Source organism: Amblyomma americanum, chromosome 7 (genome assembly GCF_052857255.1).
Source record: "Amblyomma americanum isolate KBUSLIRL-KWMA chromosome 7, ASM5285725v1, whole genome shotgun sequence".
Lineage (NCBI taxonomy): Eukaryota > Metazoa > Arthropoda > Arachnida > Ixodida > Ixodidae > Amblyomma > Amblyomma americanum.
The window spans coordinates 159,331,690-159,356,733 of record NC_135503.1 but is presented as its reverse complement, the minus strand read 5'-3'; the positions used below and the strand labels follow the sequence as shown (position 1 = coordinate 159,356,733).

The 25,044-nt window shown below is 49.7% G+C and overlaps 1 protein-coding gene across 8 annotated transcripts in view; it reads right to left on the bottom strand.

The window, feature by feature from the left end:
- The window catches only part of LOC144096722 (medium-chain acyl-CoA ligase ACSF2, mitochondrial-like), an 841,787-nt gene that overhangs the window by 663,140 nt on the left and 153,603 nt on the right, over nt 1–25,044 (bottom strand). For 6 of the 8 annotated variants that reach the window (XM_077629569.1, XM_077629571.1, XM_077629570.1 and 3 more), the window contains exon 3: nt 8,566–8,619. The exons of the other annotated variants lie outside the window; for them this stretch is intronic. In XM_077629569.1, the coding sequence (XP_077485695.1) occupies nt 8,566–8,619 (54 nt within the window). The remainder of the gene's footprint in view (nt 1–8,565; nt 8,620–25,044) is intronic. 8 annotated transcript variants of the gene reach the window in all.

Below are 25,044 nucleotides of genomic sequence, written 5' to 3'. Positions count from 1 at the left end.
GGTTCTGTGCATCATTGACACGGATATGACCATGCCTCCACGATCCTGTACTTCAACCCCTGTAACAGTTTCAGCCGACACAGAACCACGCATAGCGGGCCTGTGGATCATACACACGGATGTTACCATGCCTCTACGATCCTGTACTTCGGCCTCTGTAACAGTTTCAGCCGACACCGAACCGCGCAGAGCGGCCCTGTACCTCATTGACAAGAATGTGACCATGCCTCCACGATCTTGTACTTCGACCCCAGTAACAGTTTCAGCCGACGCCGAATCGCGCATAGCTGCCCTGTACATCATTGACACAGATGTGACTATGCCTCCACGATCCAGTACTTCAACCCCTGTAACAGTTTCAGCCGACACCGAACCGCGCAAAGCGGCTATGTGCACCATCGACACAGATGTCACCATGCCTCCGCGATCCTGTACTTCGACCTCCGTTACAGCTTCAGCCTACACTGAACCGCGCAGAGCGGTCCTGTGCATCATTGACACAGATGTGACCATGCATCCGCGATCCTGTACTGCGTCCCCTGCAGCAGTTTCTGAAGACACCGAACCGCGCTGAGTGGCCCTGTGCATCATCGACACGGATGTGACCATACCTAAACGATCCTGTACTTCAACCCCTGTAACAGTTTCAGCTGACACCTAACCGCGCATAGCGGGCTTGTGCATCATCGACACGGATGTGACCATGCCTCGGCGATCCTGTACTTCAACCCCTGTAACAGCTTCAGCCGACACTGAATCGCGCAGAGCGGGCCTGTGCATCATTGACACGGATGTGAGCATGCCTGCACAATCCTGTACTTCAACCTCTGTAACACCTCCAGTCGACAGTCAACCACGCAGAGCGGTCGTGTGCATCATTGACACGGATATGACTATGCCACCGCGATCCTGTATTTCGATCATTGTAAAAGTTTCAGCCTACACCGAACCGCGCAGAGCTACTCTGTGCATCACTGACATGGATGTGACCTTGCGTCCGAGATCCTTTACTTCGCCCTCTGTAACAGCTTCAGCCTACACTGAGCCGCGCAGAGCGGTCCTGTGCATCATTGACACGGATTGACCATGCCTCCGCGATCTTGTACTGCGAACACTTCAGCAGTTTCAGGTGACAGCGATCCACGCAGAGCGGCCCTGTGCATCATCGCAAACGGATATGACCATTACTCCGCGATCTTTTACTTCGACCCCAGTAACAGATTCAGCCGACACCGAATCGCGCAGAGCTGCCTTGTACATCATTGACACGGATGTGACCATGCCTCCACAATCCTGTACTTCAACCCCTGTAAGAGTTTCAGCCGACACCGAACCGCGCAAAGCGACCTTGTGCATCATCGACATGGATGTGACCATACCTGCAAGATCCTGTACTTCAACCCCTGTAACCGTTTCAGGCGACACCGAACCGCGCAGAGCGCCCATGTACATCATTGACACCGATGTGACCATGCCTCCACGATCCTGTCCTTCAACCCCTGTAACAGTTTCATCCGGCACCGAAACGCGCAGAGCGGCCCTGGGCATTATTGACACGGATGTGACCATGCCTCGACGATCCTGTACTTCAATGCCTGTAACAGTTTAAGCCGACACTGAACCGCGCAAAGGGTTCCTGTGCATCATTGACACGGCTATGACCATGCCTCCACCATGCTGTACTTCCACCCCTGTAACAGTTTCAGCCGACACCGAACCGCGCAGAGCTGCCCTGTACATCATTGACACAGGTGTGACTATGCCTCCACGATCCTGTATTTCAACGATTATAACAGTTTCAGCCGACACCGAACCGCGCAGAGCGGCCCTGTGCATTATTGACACGGATGTGACCATGCCTCCACTATCCTGTACTTCAACCCCTGTAAGTTTCAGCCGCCAACGAACCGCGCAGAGTGGCCGTGTATATCATTGACACGGATGTGACCATGCCTCCACGATCCTATCCTACAACCCCTGTAACAGTTTAAGCCGACACCGAACCACGCAGAACGGCCCTGTGCATCATTGACAGGGATGTGACCATGCCTCCACGATCCTGTACTTCAACGCCTGCAACAGTTTCAGCCGACACTGAACCGCGCAGAGCGTTCCTGTGCATCATTGACACGGATGTGACCATGCCTCCGCGGTCCTGTATTTCGACCCCAGTACCAGTTTCAGCCAACACTTAACCGCGCAGAGGGGTCCTGTGCATCATGCGCACGGATCAGACCATGCCTCCACGATCCTGTACTTCAACCCCTGTAACAGTTTCAGCGGACACCGAACCGCGCAGAGAGGCCGTGTACATCATTGACACGGATGTGACCATGCCTCCGCGATCCTGTCCTTCAACCCCTGTAACAGTTTCAGCCGACACCGAACCGCGTAGAGAGGCCCTGTGCATCATTGACACGGATGTCACCATGCCTCCACGATCCTGTACTTCAACGCCTGTATCAATTTGAGCCGACACTGAACCGTGCTGAGTGGTCCTGTGCATCATTGACACGGAAGAGAGCATGCCTGCACGATCCTGTACTCCGACCTCTGTAACACCTTCAGCCGACAGTCAACCGCGCAGAGCGGCCCTGTACATCATTGACACAGATGTGAACATGCCTCCGCGATCCTGTACTTCGACCCCTGTAAAAGTTTCAGCCGACACCAAACCGCGCAGAGCGGCCCTCTGCATCACTGACACGGACGTTACCGTGCCTCCGCGATCCTGTACTTCGACCCCTGTAACAGTTTCAGCCGACACCTAACCGCGCAGAGCAACCCTGTGCATCACTTACACGGATGTGGCCATGCTTCCGCGATCCTGTATTTTGACACGTGTTACAACTTCAGCCGAGACATAACCGCGCAGAGCGGCCCTGTGCATCATTGACATAGATGTGACCATGCCTACGCGATCCTGTGTCCTCGTTACCCTCATTTGTGGCAACCTGTGCAGTGCTGACGGTGTAGGAGGACAACACTGCTTGTGCTCTCTCATGATGGCTGCGTCGCGAGAGGTATCATAACTCTACGCAACGGCCTGACAGATGCCCTTCTTACAAATTTACGGACCGAGCGGCAGCGCATCGCCGAGGGTACCGCGGCCGCATAGTTGGGCATCGCCTAAACTCACGACTGTCTTGCCCTCCAGAGCGAAACATCCACCTGTCGCACACCCCCGTTGTTCCTTGATGTTAGCCTAAGCTTACCACCAAGCGAGATGGAAAGACTAGTCTGCCTTCTGCATCAATTCCAAGAGTGTTTCTGGACTACGTCGGCAGTCAAACAGACGCCTCTCGCTAAGTACCGCTTAATAATGGACGGCAGTACCCGACCGGTTCGACAACTGATACCGTGTCTCATTGCGGGAGCGTGAGGCCATAGCTCAGCCAGTCTAAGAAATGCTGCAGGATGGTGTTATCCAGCCGTCTTGTGGCCCCTGGGCTTCGCCTGTGGCTTCGGTTAAGAAGAAAGATGGCAGTCTGTGATTTTGCGTACTCTATCGGAAGATTAACCAGGTTCCAGAACGACGTCAACCCGTTATCACGCATTGACGGCTCTCTTGACCGGCTGTGACACACCCGCTACTATTTTTCGCCGGACTTAAAAAGTGGTTACTGGAAGATCGAAGCTGACGAGCGGGATCGTGAGAAGACAGCGTTCGTGTCGCTGGATGGCCTTTATGAACTAAAGGTCATTCTTTTCGGTTTTTGTACGGCTCCGGCAGCATATGAGAGAATGATGGACGCTGTTTTGTCAGGCCTGATATGGCAAACGTCCTTGGTATACCTGGACGAAATGTTTTCGTCGACGTTCCAAGAGTACTTTCAGCGCCTCTTTACCGTGCTACAGGATATAAGATCTGCTCGCCTGACATTAAAGCCCATGAAATGGCACTTCGGTTATGGGGAGCCCTCTTCCTGGGCCGTGTCGTCAGTCATCATGGAATCTGGCCGGATCCTGCTAATACAGCATCTGTCGCCAACCTTCCACTCCTGCGGGCAAGAAAACGGTGCGGCGTTTTTAAAATGGGCCTTTGCGCGCCAACTTTTCTTCAATACCGGCACCGTTCACGCATCTTACAAGACAAGACGCCCTGTTGGTGTGGACAGAAGGGCAGCGACAGGCATTTGATGAATTACGGCGCCGCTCGCAAACCACGCTTTTCCTTGGTCATTTCTATTTTCGTGCCGAGCCTGGTCCACACAGATGCCAGCAACTTGGGCCTCGGTGCTGTACTCGTCCAGTGGCAGGACGGCACCGAGCGCGTGATAGCATACGCCAGCCGCACTCTCTCTCGTCTGAGTCTAACTATTCCACGACCGTAAAAGAATGTCTGGCCGTGGTATGGGCAGTAATGAAATTTCGACCTTACCTGCACGGCCGGCATTTTCAAGTCGTAAGCGACCACCACTCTCTCTGCTGGTTGACGAACTCACGGGATTCCTCTGGCCGCCTTGCGCGCTGGAGCTTACGTCTTCAGGAGTTCGACATGAGCATCGTGTACAAATCAGGGCGCCAGCACTACGATGCCGACTGCTTGTCCAGGTCTCCAGTCGAAGTTGCGCACGACGGTGGCGAACCGGACTTTCCTCTCATCGCAGCCGTAGATACAGCGACCATTTCCAGTCAGCTACGTGAGGACCTGGCGTTGAAACCTCTCATCGACTTCCTGGAAGCACGTGTCACGGAAGTTCCCCGGCCCTTCGCAAGAACGCAGTCCTCCTTCCATATGCACAAGAACGCGCTGTACAAAAGCCAACTTTTCTCCAACCGGAAGCGACTATTTCCTCGTCGTCCCAGCGCCTCTCCGTGAAGAAATCTTGCAGGCATGTCATGACGAGCCCCCCGGCGGTCACCTCTGCTACGCCCACACTCTAGCTCGGATTCAAGATAGCTATTACTGGCCTAAGTTTGCGTGTGACAGCGCGACACAACGTCCGCATGTGCCGCAGTTGTCAAGGGCGAAAAGGACCCCCTGTGAAGCCAGCTGGACTTTTACATCCAGTACAAGTGAATAATAATATTAATTGGTTTTGGGGGAAAGGAAATGGCGCAGTATCTGTCTCATATATCGTTGGACACCTGAACCGCGCCATAAGGGAAGGGATAAAGGAGGGAGTGAAAGCAGAAAGGAAGGAAGAGGTGCCGTATTGGGGGGCTCCGGAATAATTTCGACCACCTGGGGATCTTTAACGTGCACTCACGTCGCACAGCACACGGGCGCCTTAGCGTTTTTCCTCCATAAAGTTAGGAAAGAGCCGACAAGGTCCATGCCAACTTGCTGAAACTGTATTCTGGGCCAGTACAAGTGCCCAGAATACAGTTTCAGCAAGTTGGCATGGACCTTGTCGGCTCTTTCCCAACTTCATCTTCGGGAAACCGGTGTATCATCGTCGCCACTGATTACCTTACGCGCTACGCTGAAACCACGCTGGCGGTGCAGCGCGGCACAACCGCCAAGGCTGCGAAATGTTTCTTGGAACACATTGTCCTGAGGCATGGCGCCAAAGCACTTACTATCACAGACTGAGGCACCGCTTTCATTGCCAAACTTTTGGAATCCCTCGTGCGGCTGAGTGGCACTACTCATAAGAAAACAACCGCCTACCATCCCCAGACGAATGGCCTGACCGAGCGCCTTTTCAAAAGTGTCGTCGACATGCTGTCCATGTACATTGACTTCGAGCATCGATCTTGGGACGGTATTCTGCCATATATTACATTCACGTGTAACATGACTCAACAAAAAACCATGCGGTGGACGCCCTTCTGTCTGTTGTACGGCCGCGAAATGTCGCATTGTTCGGACCAATGCTGCCCCATGATGGCCGCGACTCTGACGTTGGCGCCGAGGAGTTTACGCTTTGCGCAGAAGAAGCTTGACAAGTTGCGAGAGTGCGCATCTTGAACCAAGAAGGTTGTGACGGCCGACGTTAGAACCGCCGCCACAGACTGATGGCGTTCACCCCGGACGACAAAGTGTGAGTATGGACCCCCCCCCCCCTTCGACGCTGTGGTCTTTGCGAAAAACTGCTAAAGCACTATTTCGGTCCCTGCAGAGTTCTCCGTCAGCTAAACGACGTAGCCTGTGAAGTTGTTCCGGATGGCGTTTCCCGACTACTCGACGTCAGCAGAGACCAGAGGTTTTCCATGTCGCGCGGAAGAAGCCCCATTTTTCAGGATACATTTAGTGGCTAAGTGCCGCGCGTTACTCAGTTTTGTCTTTTCTTTCTCGCTATTTTCTTGTTAAAGCGTCGGGCCGATGCTCTTTCCGAGAGGGAAGGCAGTGCCGCGTGTAAAACAATAGCCGCTAGGCGGCTGCTCGGCCCGAAGCTCGTGCGCCACCCTGTTCACTTCTACAGAGAAACTGACGTTCCGCTCTGGCCGTCACGGTGTGCTGTTGCATCTTCTCAGAGCTTCTCGGTGTTGGCGTTTATCTGCCGTCTAGACGCGAGATACTAGTACCAACTGCTGCGTAACAATATATTTGTATATGGAAGCAGTGCGCGTTGCTGAACGGGCCAGTGAAACTGGTACGGTTATCTTGGTTTATTTAACAACGGTTTCAGACGGTGGACAGTCCTTCATCAGGGTTAAAGTTGAATACAGGTATCTGAGTATCTACAGAACTTAGTGTAGATAGAGAGGAGGAGCTCTCTTCCTCTTTCTTTTCGTTGAGAAGAAAAAAAAACACATCACGGGGTAGAAGGCAAGAGTGCAGCCGACTATTGAGGGGAAAGGAGCAGAGCTGTGAGAGAGACAAGTTAAGGAGCAGACATGTAGCGTAGGTGGAGAGGGGTGATTTTTCGCCGACAAGACGCAAGCAAAAAATGTGTCTTTCGTCGGGAGCGAGAAGTTCGAACATAAGAGACGAAAATATTTTAAAAAATAAAAAAACATAACATAACACGAAACAAAAGAACACAACAATAAGCTGAAACAGAACACAACAGCGCACATAGCATGACCTGCACCCTAGCGATGCAGGTGTTAAAGGGCCACTGACCACCCTCTCGTCGAAAATATTTTCTACCTCTCTGGCAGCGAGGCATCGTCCTCGGAAGGCGCGACCGCAAATATTTTTTGAAAAGCCTCATTAATAGCGTAGGTAGAGCCGAAGCAATCAAGCTACTTCGCCATGCTCATTTCCTTTCCTTCCACCACCCAGATCTTTCTTTCTCGCGCCTCGTCGAGTAGGCACCGCGAGGGAAATTCGCCCTTCCTCCTCCGATGTTTCTCCGAACGGAGAAATCCGAACTCCTGAGAGTCGGAAGACACCCCACCCAAGCAACACTGGAGGTTAAACTCGAAGGTCAAAACATTCCCGGAAAGAACATGATCAGAATCCTGGGCATGTGGCTACAAGGCAGCAGGAAGTGCAGCCACACCATCATCCTGCTGAGCAAAGCGACGGATCAAGTGGGCCGGATGATCAACAGGGTTTCCCAAAAAAGGTACGGCATGAAAGAACAAGATACACTCAAACTCGTCGGCAGCCTGGTCGTCAGCCGAGTCATCTACTCACTACCATACCACCCGATGACCAAGGGAGAGAGGGAACAGGCGGATACGATACTCAGGAAAGCCTACAAAGATGGCCCTTCACCTGCCAAAAAACACGTCGAAAAAGAAGTTGCTCCAACTGGGCATCAGCAACACCTTCAGCGAACTGGCGAAAGCCTTGCTCGAAACGCAGATCAGACTCAGAAGCACTGCTGCAGGAAGAGCGCTCCTGACTAGGTTGGGAAGGGATACGAGCGGATACGCAGACAGATACGCAGACGTACCCGACAACCTAAGAAAAACAATAAACGTTCGGTGGCTACCCAAGAACATGGACCCTAACCTCCAGGAGCGCAGGAGACAGGCGCGGGCTTAACATGTGATAAAACACACTAGCGCGACTGAGCAATACGGTATACACGGATGCCGCCACATACCCGCGAGGAGAGGACCGCGCGGCCACAGCGGTGGTGGTTGTAACAAGAATACTTCTCGAGGCAAACCTCCAAGAAATTTTCTGAAGGTGCTCTTATTAACTTAATACTTGCATTGCACTTATTGAGGAGGTGGAAACGCACCGTGAAATTAATTTATTCTGCTTGCAGAGGAGAGCACTGGGGCGCTATTTGCAGGCAGAAGTCATGTTTTAGGGCCAACACTCAGTCACGTCAAATGAGAAAACCCGTCGTCCTGGCATTCCGCGGTGGAAGAACTGTTCCTTTAGGGGCCTGCATCGACGGTGAGCCAGGTTTGCCTCAAAGTAATATTGTGAAACTCTTTGTCGGCGGCCGCCAGCGTTGCGGCAACCTGGGGTTGGCGGTTTTGCTGCTTGTCTATGGGCTGAGTATATTTATATCCACATTTCAGTTGAAAATGGAAAGTGTATATTGCTCGTTCTGAGGATAACTATTCAGAAAAGATAACTACGAAGTGTTAGCAGCAGTGACATGGTTTAGTAACTCATGTTCCTGAAGTAATGTTTGGCTGAATGCAGGTGACGCGCTCGCTTTCCGTTTTAGACGGCCGCTACCAGGCTAATCGTAGGTCTCTCACTCTGGTCAGGGCTGTGTCCAGTTCGTGGGCGTGACATCTGTCGTTGATGGGAACCTGGAAGATACAAAGATAGCACCAAGAGGTTTATGGTGGGCACCCAAGAAAAGTCGGAAGCCCAGAAGACTTCAGAATTATCGTCATCATCACCAGAACTCAGTACTGAGGCTTGTACTCTCAATTTTCTATCAGAGTTTTCTAGCGAGAGATGCTGTCATATTTTGAACCTCTCTCCTAGTTTGTCTCCTGCAGTTCGATTCATGATGGGCTGTCTTTGATGTCACGTTAGGAGTGATTTTTGGGTCCGTCCTTGGCCGCTGCATTTTTTTAATTCGCGCAAAGATTTATTACTAAACATCTCCTCTGACATTTTTTTAATGCTAATGACTGCGTTTAATTCAAGGTAAATAACGTTCCTGATGATCTTTATCGCATTTGAGGCCCCTTTGCTAGATTATAGAATAGGTATAGGTTCAACACCTGACAATTGAGCAGTGATCTTGATAAAACCCCAATTGGCCCGTTTTTCTTAACCTCTTCATTTTGAAATGGCCATTTCGCGTCTGTCTGTTCCAACGTCATTGGTCACTCAGATATACCCGCGGCGTTCAAGCGCCTGTGGAAAGCGACATTGGGCTGTTGGCGATCGAGCCTCAACATTGGCTGGCATTGACGGCGATATGCAGCCTCTGATGAGCTGCGTCGCAGCGCTCGGTCAACACCTGGTGAACAGCTCATGGAATACGGCCCCTAGTATTTTTCTGTAAGACATGTTCCCCCTCTCTTTTTGCTTACCCTTTCAATTGCCGTGCCGTAGATAAGGTTTGTGAGCGCAACCAAGTCTGTGTCAGTTTTACTCACATGACATTTCATGGTCGCATCTCACTAAAGTGGATATTACACCATGTGTAATATCCACTGAAAATTAGGTTCCCTACATGGAACGCTAAACAATTCTCCAGAAGAAGCCAAGTTACAAATGTACAAATCGCTAATCCGTGCTGTTCATGATTACAAATCTCCTGTTTAGAACCCGTATAGACCAATAACGGTCTGTCACGTAAGCAAAATGCGGTGGCGCTGCTTGCGCCGGTGGGTACTGCTGGGAGTAGCAGTTAGGGGTACGCCTCACAGGAATGCCAGGAAACAAAAGCTCTGAAAGCAGTTTGGGATTTCATAACTCCCCTGTGACGTCGCCCAATCGTGAACAATGCCGGCTACATAGGAGAGGAGACTGTGAATGTAAGAAAAGTAATTTCAAAGGCTACGTATTTATCTCCAATGGCACGGTTTGACGCCGACGGACTGACTGACTTTGTAGCTGTAACACCTGGCCCTTTGACCTTCACTGCAGACTTTTACGCACATCACGCCATGTGGGGAGGCATCCGGATGAATTCAAAAGGAAGGAGTCTTTTCTCTTACCCCTCTGACAACGACCTACAATGCCTTAACGACGCTTCTCCAGCGTAAATTCGCGGGCTGTCTTACAGCGGCTTGGCGCATGTGCCTCGGTGCGTTGCGAGACGCGACCGGTGATTTGCCGATGTGGAAACGCATGAAAGTGACCACATCCGCGCCTATGTTATGGTCTCGCTAGATGCACATCTGCCAAACGTTTGCAATGCATAGACTGGTCTATGTTTAAAACCCTTTTGGAAGATGCCTGCATTACAGAAATTACATGTATTGAAGAGCGCATCAAGGAGGCTAGAGAAAACGCGAGATGCTTCTCCATTCCAGTGCCAAAGTTCACAGACTTCGGTGTGGACCTGGAGCGCCTCCAATGACTTCGACGAAGAGAAGAACGAAGATACCGGCGCACAAAGTCTCTGCTCTACTTAAGGGATGCAAGGCGCGGCAGGTCCACAAGACGTGGCAGGTCGTCTATTGATAGCGTGATTGATATGGTGTCAAGAGTTCAACATCAGAAGCATCTGAAGCGCTTGTCCGTGCCATTGTCTCTGGATGTTAAAAAGGCGTACGACAACGTCACTCATCGAGCTAGTTTCGACGCTCTGTAATCTGCAGAACTTCGTTGTCGCATGTTCTGCTGGATACGCAGTTATTTATCCAATAGATCACACTTCATGCCGACTGAGGACGGACGAACGTGTTCACACTTCACTTCCCGTGGGGTCTCAATGGGTGCAGTACTTAGCCCAACGCTTTTCAATTTGCGCTTGTCGGCCTTATCGACGTGCTACCACAGTCGGCGCAAATTTCATTCTGGTTGGTCTGGTCTATAGGGGTTTAACGTCCCAAAGCGACTCAGGCTTTGAGGGACTCCGTAGTGAAGGGCTACGGAAATTTTGACCACCTGGGGTTCTTTAACATGCACTGACATTGCACAGTACACGGGCCTCTTGAATGTCGCCTCCACCGAAATTCGACATGCCGCGACCGGGACCGAACCCGCGTCTTTCGGATCAGCAGAGGAGCGCCGTAACCACTGAGCCACGGCGGCCGTGTGCAACTTTAATTCTATGCAGATGATATTTGTATCTGGGCATCAGGAGTAACGCGACCACGAGCTCGAGCAAGGCTTCAAAAGGCGGCAAGCATTCTTACGGCCTACCTCCCCCTGCAAGGCATGGAGATTTCTACTGAAAAATGTTCCCTTGTTGCCTTTGCACGCAAGTGCATGTCCCATTATCCGGTACGCATAAATAGGCCAACAATATCCTACAAAAGAAGTCATCGCTTTCTTGGAGTAATCATCGATAGTAATTTAACTGGAGCCTACTTGTCTCGTACATAAAAAGGCGACTGACATCGATCGTTCACGTTCTCTCCTTTCTCAGAGGGAAGTCGTGGGGAGCGTCAATGCAGTCGATGCTCCAGCTGTACACCACATTATTCATGGGATTCCTTCGACACAGTATGCCTATACTTAGAAACTTGAGGAAAACGAACATACGGCGTCTACAAGGCGTACAAGCTCAAGCCCTCCGGACGTGCCTAGGCCTGCCAAAATGCGCGCCTACAGCCGCAACAGTATTCATAGCTCGGGAGAATGCAGTGACTACATATAGAACAAATGATGCCTTGAGACTGCATATTGGTCCCCTCACTCGGATTCCCACCCACCATCTTGCTTGTCTTCCTGCTAACCGGCTGCGTACATTGCTCGAGAAAACTATTGATTCCCATCGCCACTTCCGACCATCCCAGTTTACAACAGCCTGTACACCGTCTTCTGCATTATGGAGTCTGCACTAACCTCGAGTGCTAATTTTCATGCCACGCGTCAAAAAGAAGACTGATTTACTGCCGACAGTGTTAAAACAGGCCACTGTTCAATACTCGCATGAGAAGCACGGACACCGACTGCACGTATACACCGATGGCTCTGTGACCCCTTTAAGTTCTTAGGGCTCTGTGGTCATCTCGTAAGGACCATAGTTAAGAAAGTGAGAATGTCACACAGGACTTCATCGACTGGTGCAGAACTTACTGCCATTTGAGTCGTCATTGAGCATATCAGTGAAGAAACACCCCAGCAATGGCCTGTTTTCACTTAATCAAAAGCAGCCCTCAAAGCCTTGAAATCTGCTCTTCGTCAAGTGCCCCATGAACAACTGGTCGCTGAAATCCGAGAGTTACACCACACCGCCATAAAAAAAGGACAAGATATTGTCTACCAACGGCTGCCACGAATAGAGGTGGGCAAATGCCCTCATTTTTACTTTTCCACCCTCACCCTCAATTTTGCATCCTTGGCCCTCCCTCACCCTCGCCCTCATTTTGAAAAGTTATCCAGCCCTCCCTCACCCTCGCCCTCACATCATCGGCCCTCCCTCACCCTCACCCTCACTAACAGTCGTTTTAAAACTCGAGTTATTTTTTGTTGTCGGCAACTTCTGGCGATATTACTGAGTAATAAACATATAACGACAATCCCTCAAGGCACTATTGGACGAGAGCCTACATGCTTATATTGTGCGTGTATGTCACATAATAAGAAGGCTAAAAAATTATGAAGGAAAGAGGTGTGAAGAAGACGACGCGGATTAACCAAAGATTAAAGAAGATGAAGAAGCATTCGTTGAGGCGGAGTGAGATGATTGTTGAAGCATTCGGTGAGGTGGAGAGAGATTATTGGTGAAGAGAAAACGACGATGACAAGGCTTATGTAGACTAACGCCAAGGCTATAAAAGGGCGAGGGAGAGCGAGGCACGGGGCGGAACAGCAGAGAAGTGGAGGCTCCAGGGACGCTTTGGCTGGAAGAGAGCGATGCCGGCTACTGCTCCGGTGAGCTCGCGTTCTACGGCTTCGCATCGAGGGCTTCCTGCCGTGCCTGAGCCCGTGCCGGGGAGTCAACGGACGACGCTACCACCTGCTACAGCCAGGTGTGTCTCCAGTGCTGTTGCCACCCACCCGGGTGGTGCCCCCAACGCCAACAACACCGGCATCACCTCCACGGGCGCTTGGACCGGGTGCTTGTACGACGCAACAGCGACGCCGCCAGCGACGCCAGCCCAAGCACGTCGAACGCCGCCTCGACGCCGCCTACTGGATCCATACAACGCCGCAGCCGCACCGAACCAACCGTGAGCACGAACGCCGACCACTAACCGTAGAGCGATAGTAGTAGACGCTGGTAGCAGTGTTCCCGGGTGGTGTGCATTTATAGTCTGTGTTTTGTGTTAGTTTTGTTAGTTTTGTATTCTAGTGTGTCACGTAGGGTGTATTAAATGTGCGTTTGTGTGGGTACACCTGTCGCCTAGTCCATTCTTTTGGTCCGAGTGTTATTCGGAGAGATCCGTGACAAAGATAAGTGGCGAGCCTGCCAGGATTCGAACCTGGAATCTTTGTCACGGATCTTCCCGAATAACACTCGGACTGAAAGAATGGACTAGGCGACAGGTGTACCCACACAAACGCACATTTAATACACCCTACGTGACACAAAGACTAGAACACAAAATAACAACACCAAAACAAAACACGAAGACTATAAATACACACGACCCAGGAACACTGCTACTACCGTCTACTACTAGCGTTCTTCTGTTAGTGGTGTGCGTGTATTGTTTGAGGTAATACGTGAGATAGAACCGAGACAATTGCGAGTTGAGACCCAAAATATCACTCTGCCTTTACTTCTGACACGCACTGTACACATACATGTGCCCTGCACGTATAACATTTAATTGCTATCTATATGGACAGCTCAAATGAGTCAGCGCGTTCTTCTGTCTGTGCACAAAAACTTATGTACGCCACGAATATTTAGAAAACAATGCAATAGCGTTTACCACGACATTTACATTAAGTGCTAAGCGCCCAATAGACTCAGAACAATGAAAGTTTATCGGTCGCTTAATTACCATTACCTGATGACATTGCAAGAGCTATGGGTCTTCTGAATTTCACTGCCTCTAATCTCTCACTATTCGTGCGGTTTGGTGCATTCTCGTCTGATGACGGTTCCGCGCTCACGGATGGAAGATGATGAAGACCATGCTTTAAAGCTGCAGCATGAGAGGCTGGAAGTTTAACAAGCGTGAAGTACGTCACGAAGACGACGACATGGCAAGCACAGCTTGAGAGCCTGGAAGTTTGTTCAGGCAAGGATGTTACGATTTCTTCCAACTGATTGTTGATCTGAGGGAAGTGCATGAACCGGCCTACTTTAAACCGGAGTGGCACTCCATCTTGGTGCTGTGCTCAACCTTACCTCGCGTCTAGCGCTCTGTTGCTCTGTCTTTTAGCGATGTGTTTCGTGGCATTTTAAACCAAAAGCTTTACTGGCCTCAGGTTGAACAGTTTCGCGTGATTCCTTGAGAGCCGTGCTGCGCATTGCGCATGATGTAGTTTTAGCAAAAGTATCCTGTAATGCTATGAAGACCCACCACACCCAACCACGCAAAGTGTCTTTTTATGAAAAAGGGGATTATGCTTCGCTATCACAGGAACTCGACGCATTTTTTCCTGAGTTTCTTTCACATCAGCCATCCCTGAATATTGATTCCTTCTGGAACTTGTTTAAAACTAAAATTTTGTCACTGACGCAGACTTTCATCCCATCCCGCTTGATTTCAGCCAAGCGTCGTGACGATATGCATTGGATGAATAGACAGTTGCGGGCAATGATCAACCGGCGGAAACGGCTCTTTCGCAGATATTGTGATACGCCCGCACTAACTTTGTACTCCGAGATGAAAAAGCAAACTAAGAACTTATCGAAAGAAATCCGTAAAGCGAAAAGGGCATACTTCAGCACACTAGGCCAACAACTAAATACAAACCCAAAGGCAGTCTGGAAATATGTTAAAAATAAGAGAAACAGCAGGGTCTCTGCGCCTGATATACTAGACGCAACTGATTTTGGAAGGGATTCAAAAGGTAAAGCGAGAAGTTTCAATCTTTATTTCCAATCGGTGTTTTCCGATCCCATTAATACACATACTGACTTTCAATCTTCCAGCACCCTGACCAGAATGAATGACGTAGAAATTTCTGAACGGGGGATCATGCTTTTATTGCAGAAAATTAAAGATACATCAGCACCAGGGCCTGACAACATTTCCAATTACGTTTTGAAAAATTGTGCAGCTTCAGTTGCCCCGTATCTCGTTGCATTATTTCAGAAATCGTTAGAGAATTCTTCTTTGCCCCTTGACTGGAGAAGTGCCAATGTCGTTCCGATTCATAAGAGTGGTGATAAAACTAAAACATGTAACTATAGGCCCATATCGCTGACGAGCGTGTCGTGCAAAACACTGGAACATGTCATTTATACTCAGTTAATTAGCCATCTACAAAACAATAGTTTTTTCTGTTCGACACAACATGGATTTAGGTCCGGCTTCTCATGTGAAACACAGCTCGTGGAATTCACACATGACATTTCTGTTTCCTTAAACTCCGCCGGTCAGGTAGATTGTATATTTTTAGATTTTCGAAAAGCGTTCGATTTAGTTGCTCACAACCTATTGTTACAGAAGCTTTCAAAATTAAATATTCCTACCTCACTCTTATCCTGGATTGAGGCGTATCTTGCGGAAAGGAGACAGTGCGTGGTTATCGACGGTGTCAGCTCGGAAAGTGTGGGTGTAACTTCAGGTGTTCCGCAGGGGTCGGTTTTGGGCCCTCTTCTATTTCTCATTTTTATAAATGACCTCACTAGTAACATTTCAAGTATAATCAGACTTTATGCTGATGACTGTTGTATCTACCGCAATATTTCTTCTGAAGCAGATGCAATTTCACTACAGCATGACCTCAACTCTGTATTCTCTTGGTGCAACAACTGGAATATGGCGCTAAACATCTCCAAATGTAATCTGGTCCGGTTTACAAAAAAGAAACAATTCCTCCAAACAGACTATTTCCTTGGTAGCACTGAATTATCCGCAGTTTCAACTTATAAGTACTTGGGAGTCTTTTTTTCTACTGACCTATCATGGAATACACACGTAAATTACATATCTGCTAAAGCCAGTCGCACATTAAACTTTCTCAGACGTAACTTTAAGGACGCTCCCCTTACGCTGAAGGAGACATTATACATGTCTACTGTACGTCCGATACTTGAGTATGCTTCCGCGGTTTGGGACCCGCATACAAAACTGAATATTGAGGAGCTGGAGCGCGTCCAGAAACGGGCTGCTAGGTTTGTGTCCGCCGATTACAATTTCCAAAAAAGTTCTTCTGGTTTGCGCGAGAAGTTGGGATGGCCGTTACTTGAAAACAGGCGCAAATATTTGAGACTCTCTTTCTTTTATAATGTGCTTAATAATAAAACTGGAATTCCAAAAGAGAAATACATTAGTGAACCCAGCTACATTTCCGCCCGCACTGACCACCCACTCAAGGTGTGCGAGTACAATTGCCGTATAAACGTATTCAAATATAGTTTTTTCCCACGAACAGTGCATGATTGGAACTGTCTCCCTTCGCGGGTCGCTACCGCTCCTCCTACATCGTTTCTGACCGATTTGCAAAGCCACCTGTCAATATAAGTGCAATAATTCTTGTCCGAGTGTATTATGTTTTAAGCAGTGCTGTATTTTAATATGTATCTTTTTTTTGTGTGTGTATGTGTGTGTTTAGGGTATGTTTGCCTTTCTACAATGGTTTTTATTTTGTTTGTTTGTTTGTTTTTGCTTCCGTGTGCATGGGTTTATTGTATTTTCTGTGTAGACCGCATCATTTGCCTAATTTATTATGTACTAGATGTTTGTTCTTATTTATGATGTTTCCCCCCTACAATAATGCCCCAATGAGGGCGCTGTAGGTACTGTGTATAAATATAAATAAATAAATAAAAACACACGGCGCATTTCTCTCTCTCTCGCTCCCTAGTCACAACTGCGGATGCGCCACTAGTAGCACCGAGCCACAGGTGTTCCGCCGCTGCGCAGCGTATTGCGCTTGCTTCTCGTCAAGCCTCTGCCGCAAAAGCTTAAGCGCTTTTGTCGGATTCATTGAGAAGGACTGATCCGGCAGTCCTACGACGTTAAGTCTAGTGCGGGGCAACCGGCCATGAAGTAGGACAGCTGGTGCAATTCCTGTCGTGGCATGGGGCGTACAGCGGTAGACACCGAGGTAGTCCACAATCGCTGTACGTAGGTCGCGTCGCTCGCACAGAGCTGGCTGAATGTAGGACTTAAGCACTCGATTGAATCGTTCAACGAGTCCATTAGCTTGGGGATGGTACACTGAAGAGTAGCAATGGCGTATCCCCCGTTCGCGGAGGAAAGTTTGCATGGCCATCGATGAAAATTGAGGTCCGTGGTCAGAGACAATCTCTTGAGGGTAACCCTCACGAGCGAAGAGGCCAAGCAGGAATTCTTGAACGGTTTGAGTTGTGATGACATCAGCGAAGACAACTTCTGGCCACTTACTGTAATAATCCATGAGTGTAATCGCGAAGCGGCAGCCACTGGGAGCTTGGTCGAAAGGCCCCACGATATCAGTGGCAACCTTATCCCAATATTTCTCTGGGAAGGCGACAGGTTGCAGAGGAGCTGCCACCGGACGAGCCGATTTGTCACAGGACTGGCACACGACGCATGTCCGTACCATTTCTTTGACGTGCTCGTCCATTCGCGGCCACCAGTAGAGCTCTCGCAGTCGACTTTTCGTGCGGCTGATCCCGGGGTGTGACTCGTGCGCGATGTCCATGAGGCGTCGTCGCAAACTTTCGGGAACGACGAGCCTGTCACCTCGGTACAAGACGCCTTGCACGACGGACAGCTCCGAGCGCAGGAGATAGTATGGCCTAAGGTTCTCCGGTAGGGATTTCTCGTCCGGCCATATCGCCGATGTAAACTGAATGGCTTGAGCAACTGCCGCGTCGCTGATGGTTGCCTCTTGAAGCTCTTGTAGAGTCACGGCTGGCGATAGCAGGCAGACGAAGTCGTCGTCACTGGCGTCGAACTCACTGGGCTCACTGCACGATGTGGTCGGTAAGGGAAGGCGAGACAGAGCATCCGCAACAGAGTTGTCATTGCCTTTGCGGTACTCTACAGTGTAGTTGTAGCACAACAGGCGAGCCGAGCAACGTGAAATTCGCAACGGCCGATGGCCCGTTCCTTTCGTCGACAGCAAAATGACAAGTGCACTGTGGTCGGTGCGTAGAACAAAAGGCCGGCCCCACAAATACACGTGCCACCGTTCGCACGCCGAAACGCAAGCTAGGGCCTCACGTTCACCAACAGAGTACTTTCTTTCTTAGGGTGTCAAGGTACGGGAGGCAAACGCAACAGTTTGCAGGGAATGGCCGTTGTCTTGCTGAAGCACTGCCCCAAGGCTATATCCGGAAGCGTCAGTCGTTACGACCACGGGAAGGGCAGGATCAAAAAAATGCAACACGTCACATGACGTCAACATGGACTTCAGTAGTTTGAAGCTTGAATCCGCAGCAGCAGTCCAAGTGAAGGTGGAGTCGCTGCCTCGAAGTAGGGCGCGCATAGGCTCAACGACGTCGGAGTAATGCGGGATAAACTTGGAGTAGAAACCCGCAAGTCCAAGGAAAGAGCGAAGCTCGCTGATGTTAGATGGAGTCGGAGCTTTCGTAATCGCCTCGATGGCAGAAGAAAGCGAAAACAGGCCTTCACCGCTGACAACATGCCCCAAGAAAGTGAGCTTCGGAACATCGAAGACACATTTGTGGTTGAGCTTGAGTCCGGCTTGGGACAGGCGCTCGAGAACAGCACGAAGGTTGGTCAGGTGCTCCTGTCGGGAGGTGCCATGGACTATGATGTCGTCGATGTAGAAGAGGACACCTTTGCACCCTTTTAAAATTAAGTACATCATCTTCTGAAAAGCCGAAGGCGCCGAAGCAAGGCCGAAACACACTCGTTTGAAGCGGAAGAGGCCATCATGGGTAATTAATGTGGTCAATTCCCGACTCTCAGGGCTAAGTGGTACTTGATGGTAAGCCGAGGCAAGGTCCAACTTCGAAAAACGCTATGACCCGGCCAAGCTATGTAGAAGTTCTTCCGTTTGAGGCAAAGGAAAACTGTCGACCACAATAGCCTTGTTCGGCTCACGCAAAATCGACGCACATTCGGATGGAGCCATCTTTTTTCCGAGCCACGACTATGGGTGAAATCCACTTGGAAGCGTCGACCCGTTCAATGATGTCTTGAGCTTCAAGCTTCTGGAGTTCCTTGGACACCTGCTGACGAATAGCAAACGGCAGCCGTCGGAGCTTGCAAGCAACAGGAGAAACGGAATCCTGCACTCTGACTTTGTGCACGTAGCCACGAGCAACTCCGAGTTCCTTGGAGAAGAGATGTTCGAAGTGTGGACGTAGCTCAGGAGGTAACAGAGGCGTATCAGGTGTCATGGAAAGACATTCCAACGATGCAACTTTGATCTTCATTTGTAGAGCGGCAATGGAATCCAGGCCCAGCAGCGTTGTGCCTACAGAGACAACGTACAACAGGATGCAGGCGGTACGGTCGTGGAACTTTGCTGTGGTAACAAAACACCCTTGCACTATAATCCGAGACTTAGAATAGTCCAATAGTTGAACTGTAGTTGATTTAAGCGGGAAACATTTAGCGAAGAATCGGTGGTATAGATCTTCAGAAATAATTGACACAGATGAGCCGGTGTCAATCAGGAAGCGGATGAACTTGCCTTCAATCAGAACTGAGGCGAAAATTCCGTTTTTTTGACTTTCAACATTGAGAATAGACGCACTGCTGGAGCCATCCGGCATCGACGATGTGTCAGCAGTATCTGCAACTTGCTGAACTTGAACAGGACGGTCGGACGACTTGCAGAGAGAGTCGAAATGGCCCACCTTGCCGCACCGACGACACTTGCGGTTGCGGGCTCGGCATGCAGGGTTGTTCGCTAGGTGAGTTGTAGAACTGCAGCGGTAGCACATGCGCTCTGGTATTGCAGCAGCAGGCTGTGATGGTTGACTTTGGCGCTTGCAGCAATGGGCCTGAGGTGGTGTTTGTCTCGATCCGCGCTCGCATCTCACACGATGTACTGGAGCGTCCTCCTCAGCCAATTCCCTGGCTTCCCGGGAAGCTTGCTCACACTGTCGAGCAAGGAGCATGGCGCGCGACAGAGTCAAGGAGGAGCCTTCCATGAGTAGGCGCTCACGCAGATGGCAACTCGAGGTCTTCTCCACCAGCTGGTCCCTGATCATATCGTCCGCCATGGTCCCAAACCCGCAGTCGCCGACAAGGCTGCGAAGGACAGCGACGTACTCATCGGTTGTCTCTTCTGGAGCCTGAACTCGACGGCGAAAGCGATGACGTGCGGCGATTACATTCACGGACGATTTGTAATGCTCCGACAGGATGGATATCGCCGCATCAAATTCGTCAAGGCGGGGCGCCTCGTCACCGGAGTGCGAAGCCGCAGCTGTAGGCGCTGGAGTGGACGACGGCGGCGCCAATGTATAAAAAATGCGCTGACCTTCCAGTCCGAGGCAATTCAGCAGGTTGGCCTTCCGCCTGTCCGCACCCAGAGTAGCGGCACCAGAGGCCAGCATGTAATTCCGGAACGCCAGCTCCCATTGCTCCCATGGAAGGGCAGGACGACCAGGAGTCGGGAAGAAGGGTGGTGGTGGCTGAAGCCCAGAAAAGCTCATGACGGATGGTGAGCAGGCCACGTGAAGGTCCCGAATCAAAACAGCATCCTCGTCGCCAAAATATGTTGTATCGTAGTAATGATAATTAGCAATGAAACAGTACACGTAGCATACGGTCGAGCCGATCTGTATTCTCCTACTTCGTCGTCTTCCCTCCCCCCATGCGCGCGAGTGCGTGCAGCGCACTTGCCACACTTCATCTTTATCACACATATGTGCACACATGGTGCAAAAAGTCTTGACGCTCAAGTTACAAGGCTGAAGGACAGCAGCTATCCAGCCGCCTTACTGATTTCAGTCGCAGAAAAGCTACTACGAACATTAACCAAAAAGAGCACGAAAAAAGAACCCACCAAGGAAAAGGTGCGGCCGATCGTTATACCCTACATTCACAAGTTCTCCCATGGCCTTAAGAAGATAGCAGGCAGGCACAATATCATGGTAGTATTTTCTTACCGCAGAAAACTTATCGTCATGTGCGAAAAAATCAACAACAAAGAAAGAAAACCGCCATGCGAAATCGCCCTTGACACAATATTCGCTGAGTGCGATAAGGAAGTAACCTATGACGTGCCGCAAGATGTACATAGGACGAACCGGAAGGTGCATTAACACAAGACTTATGGAACACACCAACTTGCGTGGCAAGATAACGCACCCTGGTAATCTGGCTTCCCACTGTCACTATTGCAAACGGAATCGTCATCATACAGACCCAGCCACCCAACGTCAAGTCAAAACAAAGTCCAAAGAAAGATGGAAGCCTCACCTGGATGGCGCCACCATACACGCGAAAACAAAAGCTGAAAGGCAAATAATAGAAGCCTTCAAGATCAGGACTATTGGAACAGAAAACTGCATCAGCACACCATCAATAACCCTCGAAGATAGCGAGATAGAATTGTTGAGGCCACAGGCCAGATTATAGATAGGAAGTCGAAGGAATTTTTTTCGGGTGCAATTTGTTAATTTCTTTCTTCACTCCTTCATGTCACCTTGTTCTGCATAAAAGCGCCACACCATTTAAAATAAACCAGTTGAAAGTACACGCTGCGTCTGTGTGCGTTCCCGTCATCCTGTACCACTTAGCGCGAATTCCTCAGTATCCTGCCTTATTTTCATGGTAAGACTACAGTGGTTGGCTTTGCCGACCAAATTGCGGCACTGCTTTCCTACACCGCAATTCAGGGAAAATAGAATATATGACTGTATTGGACTACTCACAGTGTGAATGAAAAAATTCCTCACCAACGCCTCCAATAGGACTTTATTTGACAATGGAATTTCATAGAGGCATTTTTCGCGCCGCAACCAGTTCTTTGAAACTTCACTGAGCGGAACTCGGACTTCGTTTATTCTGGGAAACAAGGCTTACAACTTGGGAATTCAACAGCCTTACTAGGTAAGATTTCTACATGTTTTACTCCACACTCGGATAATCCGACAGACTCGGGGCTGATAATGAAAATGTAGAGTTCGGTGCTGCGGTTGCCGTTGGACCGGCGGCCACCCGCCCGGCCTGGCCAGTGCCCCCTTGTTTGTGCACTATACAGTCACCTAACACTTAGCACAATTTCTAAAAATAGGCTTTTAAGTTAAAAGAGAGCTTTTTTCGGCACAGCACTGTCATCGTTGTAGTACATCGCGGCGACGGAGAAGGCATAAGATGCCCCGCCTTACGTATTCTCCTCGTGTGCCTCCAGACTACAGAAACTAGGTCTTCCCGTGAACCTTCACCGTGAGAAGTAGTGCTTTAGAACGGGAATTCATAATGGGCTGCACAGACAAAAAGTTAGCCCAGAGTACGTTCGGGCCGCCACTCTCGCCCTCATACAGTGCATCTTGCCCTCTCTCCCTCACCTCATCATGTTTCCCTCCCTCGCCCTCACCTTACCATGTCTTACTTTTCTCACTCTCGTCCTCACGAATTTTCTTGCGCCGATCCTCTCACACCCTTACCTCACCGAGTGAAATCCTCATGAGTTGAGGGTGAGGACGCCCTCTTGAGGGCTCTCCCTCGTGAGGATGCCCACATGGCCAGGACAGAGCGGCATCGCAGGCAACCACCGCGCGGACGAGGCCACGCGAACTGCTCACCACGAGGGCGATTTTGTGTCCATCCCTATTTCGGGAGCCGACGCAGCGGGTAGCCTTCGAAAACCGGCGCGGGAGATCACGCTTGTCTTGCGGAATCCCAGCCAGTTTTCAAGCCCGCGTCTATTATCCCTGGACCCTGGCCTGAAGCTACGGCTACCATCCGGCCTACGACGGCATGAGGCAACTTTGCTGTGCCACCTGCTTCTTGGTGTCGCATTTGCAAACCATTACTATACTGTGATCGCCATGGTTGATAACTCTGGATGTGACATGCGTGTCAGCGATGAGGACATATCTCATATTTTTTGCGAATGCCCAGCGTGCAATTCTCAAATACATTCTCAACGCCGTGGGCTGGAACACATCGATTATCGCCCGCTAACGGAGTTCATTCTATAACACTGGCGGTGAGGGCCTGAAGGCAAATAGGCTTTGGCAAAATCACAGCCTGTACGACAGGCTGAGATTTTGCCAAAGCCTGTTTGCCTTCTGCTTCTTCTTATCACCCCGTTTTCTCTCTCACCTTTATATCCCCTCGTCCATTTTCCCCAGTGCAGGGTAGCAAACTTGTTTCACCTACTCGTTAACCTCCCAGACTTCCTTTCTCATTTTCTTCCTCCTCATCCTCCGGTACTTGCGTGACGGGGTCATCCCTACGTGAGGACACTGGACGAAATAGCAGTCCTTAAAAACGCATATCAACAAATTTTCAGAAATAATTCTCTCGCTTCACACGGTACACATGGAGGCCACCGTTCGTTAATAGTCGGCGAGTACTCTCAATAGGATAGCGACAAAGTGGGCAAAGACATTTCGTAGCTGTTTGTTTTTTGAACGCCATGGTAAATGTGTGTTAGCGTATAGAATATAATTTCAACAGAATCAGGTGGGTGTTTCCTGAATCTCGCATCTCCCGTTGGCAGACAAGCTGCCGCGTGCAACCAGGTAACACTTTTGCGCTGCGTCTTGAAGATATAAAGATGATTGCCTTTGCTAAACGGGCGAGTTTGTTATGAATTCTTGAGCGTATCAGCGCAAAAGACGGAAACCAAAGAGAAAGAACGCAAGACGAGCTCGTTCCTCTTTCGGCCCCGTCTTTTGGGCTTTGACCCTAAGGATTGCAGATATGCCCCTACGCAAGCGAAGAGGCATCGTCGTGCCGATTCCCTGGACCATTGCTGCCTGACTGCGCACAGGTATGCGAGTGCGCGGCCATGGCGGCACAATGAGCAGGACGGCCCAGCCACGTCACGAATGCAACACGAATGCTTGTTAGAAGTGCGGTCAATGCAGTTGTTACATGCGACAAAGTTGTGATGCTGTGAACTGCATGAGTTCGAAAAAGAAATGAAACTGGAATGGAAAACCCTGAAAAGACAGGCTCGAGCGCAACATTACACAATATGAAAGAGGCGACCGTACTGAACTATAGTAAAAGAACTAGAGCATAAATGACATGAGTAATACCCTTGACAAGGCTGATCATCGGCCTGAGACCATCGTAAAGAAATATAGCAATGTCAAAAAAGAAAAAGAATCCATTCGGGAGAAGGCTTCCCCACTTGAAAAGGACTTGGCTTAATTCCAGATAAGCGTAATCAATAAAATATGCACGCGATTAAGGAAATCGAAATATGGAAATCAAAATAGTTGAACTGAAACTAAATGAAAACCTTGCCGAGGTGCACGAAATGAGTAGCGACGCCGTTGGGGAACCCATGTGTACTAACGACGTGCGCCAAATTGTGTCAACGAAATTAAAACGGAAAACAAACAGCATTGTACAGTTTAAACGTCCCTATATATCGACACAAGGTCTCCAAGAAAATCACTAAAAAATACGTAAGCAATTAAACGCTCGGCGTCACAGTTAAAGTAGGTTCTCCGATTTACATTAATGAGCCCCGGTGTCCAACAATAAAAAAATACTAGGAATAGCTATCGCGCACAAGCGCTAACAAAACTGAAAGTTTGTTTGGACCCGAAGCGGCAACACCTGTCCGCGCAGCACTGAGTCTTCACCAGTTGTACAAGTCTGCCGTGTAAGTGATATCAGCCAGATCTGTGTAAACACATCGCCTCATGTTTAGCTGCCCTGTATCATGAATTGCAGTTTCCCGCAAGATATAGCAGACGCTGTTGGCGTTAACGAACTTGAAAAATCGATTTTATTCTTCCACTCAAGTACTCGGTACGCTCAGTCAAACCGCTGATATAGGTTTGGTTTTAGTTTTATGGGGTTTAACATCACAAAGAGAACTCAGGCTGTGAGGGACGCCGTAGGGAAGGGCTCCGGAGATTTCGACCACCTGGG